This window comes from Gossypium hirsutum, chromosome D10 (genome assembly GCF_007990345.1).
Source record: "Gossypium hirsutum isolate 1008001.06 chromosome D10, Gossypium_hirsutum_v2.1, whole genome shotgun sequence".
NCBI lineage: Eukaryota > Viridiplantae > Streptophyta > Magnoliopsida > Malvales > Malvaceae > Gossypium > Gossypium hirsutum.
The window spans coordinates 8,524,819-8,527,900 of record NC_053446.1 but is presented as its reverse complement, the minus strand read 5'-3'; the positions used below and the strand labels follow the sequence as shown (position 1 = coordinate 8,527,900).

The 3,082-nt window shown below is 35.8% G+C and overlaps 1 protein-coding gene across 1 annotated transcript; it reads left to right on the top strand.

Moving 5' to 3' along the window:
- The first annotated feature begins 673 nt into the window (after positions 1-673).
- LOC107914958 (probable 2-oxoglutarate-dependent dioxygenase AOP1) lies at positions 674-1,950 on the top strand. Its single transcript, XM_016844032.2, has 3 exons — positions 674-1,107; positions 1,189-1,510; positions 1,606-1,950. The coding sequence occupies exons 1-3, from the start codon at positions 734-736 to the stop codon at positions 1,852-1,854; spliced, it is 945 nt and encodes a 314-aa protein (XP_016699521.1). The 5' UTR covers positions 674-733; the 3' UTR covers positions 1,855-1,950.
- The last annotated feature ends 1,132 nt before the right edge of the window (positions 1,951-3,082 follow it).

Here is a 3,082-nt window from a genome sequence, read left to right as displayed (position 1 = left end):
TAACTCTTGAACCATACTTATTTTCTCATTTTGACATTTATTTTTTTTTTCTTTTTTGATAATTTAACTATCATTCTGTTATATGTTTAAATTTTAAAAAAATAATTGTGCTAAAAAAATTAGTTAGCAAATAATAACATGCCATGTGGCATTTTTTAAACTCTACATGAAATTAAAAAAAATTGATATATTTTTAATTTAGTTATGTTGTTATATACAATATCCATAAATCCTTCTTAGCTTATCCTAAAAATTGATCCTAACGGAGTGATGGCATCATTATTTTTAACTTGATTGATTAGTGACTAAATTAATAGGTTAGGCCTGCATTTTGTTCCCCAGTTGAACCCATTCTTCTTTGGTCCCCCAAAGGCTCTATCAGGCTTAAGAGTATATGGTATAATTTGGAATAGTTGTCTGAGAAAAATAATAATTTATAGTACATAGATATCATTTATCTATTCATCTCTTCTTGAATAAACTTTCTAGGACAGGACATAGTTTGAAGATGGAATCTTTTCTCTCCCGATTCTTAAACCTAAAATAATATTTCATTGAGATAATATTCTTTTTTCATATTTGATTTTATTGTTGGATGGAAACTGATCATCATCTTTCATTTGTCCCCTAAGTATACAAACATCAGCGCAGCTCTATATATGGTTCATTCTTACAAGACAGTTCTTCAAACCTAATACTACTACATACATAAAAAATTGTGTTTAGATCAGAAATGGGGTTCCAAACTCCTCTAAAGCTCCCAGTCATTGATTTCAGTAAGCCAGACCTAAAACCAGGCAGCAATGAGTGGGATTTGGTGAAAGGGCAAGTCCAGCAAGCTCTTCAAGAGTACGGTTGCTTCGAGGCTTTGTTCGACAAGATCCCTCTCCACCTTCGAGAGGCAATATTCGGATCCTTGCAAGAGCTTTTCGATCTCCCTTTACAAGCCAAAATTCGGAATGTTTCCAATAAGCCTTATCATGGTTACGTCGGCCAATACCCTCAAGTCCCATTATATGAAAGCATGGGCGTTGATGATGCAAACATTACTGAAAAAGTTGAAGCCCTGACTACTACCTTATGGCCTCAAGGGAATTCAAGTTTCAGGTTCTTTCCAATAATTTTAAACCAAACTCGGCTTAACTTTTGCTTTTAATTTGTCACCTAATGTTTACTCTTTCTTGACAGCAACACTATACAATCTTTCTCAGAACAATTGTCGGAGTTAGATCAAATTGTTAGAAGAATGATATTGGAGAGTTTTGATCTTGAAAAATATATGGATGAACACATGGGTTCAACCAACTACCTGCTCAGGGTAATGAAATATAAAGGGCCAAAAACCACTGAAACAAAGCTTGGATTACACAGTCACACCGACAAAAACATTGTGACAATATTGTACCAAAATGAGGTTGATGGATTGGAGGTTCTGAGCAAAGAAGGAGAATGGATCAATGTGAAACCCTCCAAACAATCTTTCACTGTTATGATCGGGGAATCTCTCTATGTAAGTCTCTTCTAGTTTTAACTGATTTGGATCATCGACAAAAGTTAATAAATTTAATTAAGTTCATATCAAAATTTGTGCCATAAATGTTGCAGGCATGGTTAAATGGTCGAGTGCACGCTCCTTATCATCGTGTCATGATGACCGGGGACAAGGCAAGGTACTCCGCCGGACTGTTTTCGGTCCCGAAAGCAGGTTACATAATAAAGGCACCAGATGAGCTAGTGGATGAAGCACACCCTTTGCTCTTTAAGCCCTTCGATCACGTTGAATTCTTGGGGTTCTACTACACGGAGGCTGGTCAAAAAGCTGAATCTGCTCTTAAAGTTTTTTGTGGTGTCTAGTGTTTGATTTCTCTTTACAATAGTTTCTTACGTGTTTAATGTCGAATGATCAACCCCTTGTTAAATAAACAAACTGTGGGATGAAATAAGGGTTAATCTAGCTTGTTCCTGTTTCTAAATTGAGCTTCCGTTAAAAACTATAATGTGTAAAATCCAAATAAACAAACAATTATGATTTGAAAGCATCATAAATATATAAAAGTTGAAAATCAAATATTGTTGGAAAAAATGTGTTGCTAACAACAGAAGCATCACAATCAAATTAGTGCCCGAGATACTCTTTCAAGCACCAAACGGAAAACAACAAATAAACATAATATAAGAAGGTGCGGAGCTTAACTCAATGAGATATATCTCCTCTTTTCAACAGTTACACAAAGTGAACTTATTCAATTACACCCTATGACAATTTCCCTGATACTTGTACTTTGAAGACTTGATACTCTTAATAGTAAATTCATCCCTTAAGAATTCGGCAAGTAAAACGACGATACAAACGACGAAAGCACTCTACTGGGCTGACACTGACGCTGAGAGACGAAAGCTAAGGGAGCGAATGAGATTAGATACCCTAGTAGTCCTAGCTGTAAACAATGGATACTAGGCGTTGTGCGTATCGACCCGTGCAGTGCTGTAGCTAACACATTAAGTATCCCACTCGGGGAGTACATTAGCAAGAATGAAACTCAAAGAAATTGACGCGGGCCCGCACAAGCAATGGAGCATGTGGTTTAATTTGATGCAAAGCGAAAAACCTTACAAAGGCTTGACATGCCGTGAATCCTCTTGAAAGAGAGGGGTGCCTTCGTGAACACGGACATAGGTGGTGCATGGCTATCGTCAACTCATGTCGTAAGGTGTTGGTTTTACTATCAATATACACTCATAAAATAAGGTTCCTCACTTAGAACATATTAAGTGCTCAATTCTCTTTGTACTATTTCCTATACAAGTCTCTGAATTGTATAAAATTTATCGAGACTTGCTAATATAAGAAGATCTATCACAATCCCTATAAAACAACCACTATATAAGCCAAATACAATACGATAATAATGAACACGATAAACAAGGATTCTTGGCAGTTAAGTCTTTAGTGATTCAATCCAATCTAACTTTCTTGATTCAAGGGATTAGATAAATGTAATCTTATTCAATCCAATCACCAATATACGGTTCCCCAATTAATATGATCTCTCATAATGGGCTAGATATCATTCGTGTAATC

Coding starts and splice junctions, on each gene's coding strand:
- LOC107914958 (XM_016844032.2), top strand. CDS start 734: ATGGGGTTCCAAACTCCTCTAAAGCTCCCAGTCATTGATTTCAGTAAG. Junction 1,108..1,188: donor CAAGGGAATTCAAGTTTCAG/GTTCTTTCCAAT, acceptor CTTTCTTGACAG/CAACACTATACAATCTTTCT. Junction 1,511..1,605: donor TGATCGGGGAATCTCTCTAT/GTAAGTCTCTTC, acceptor TAAATGTTGCAG/GCATGGTTAAATGGTCGAGT.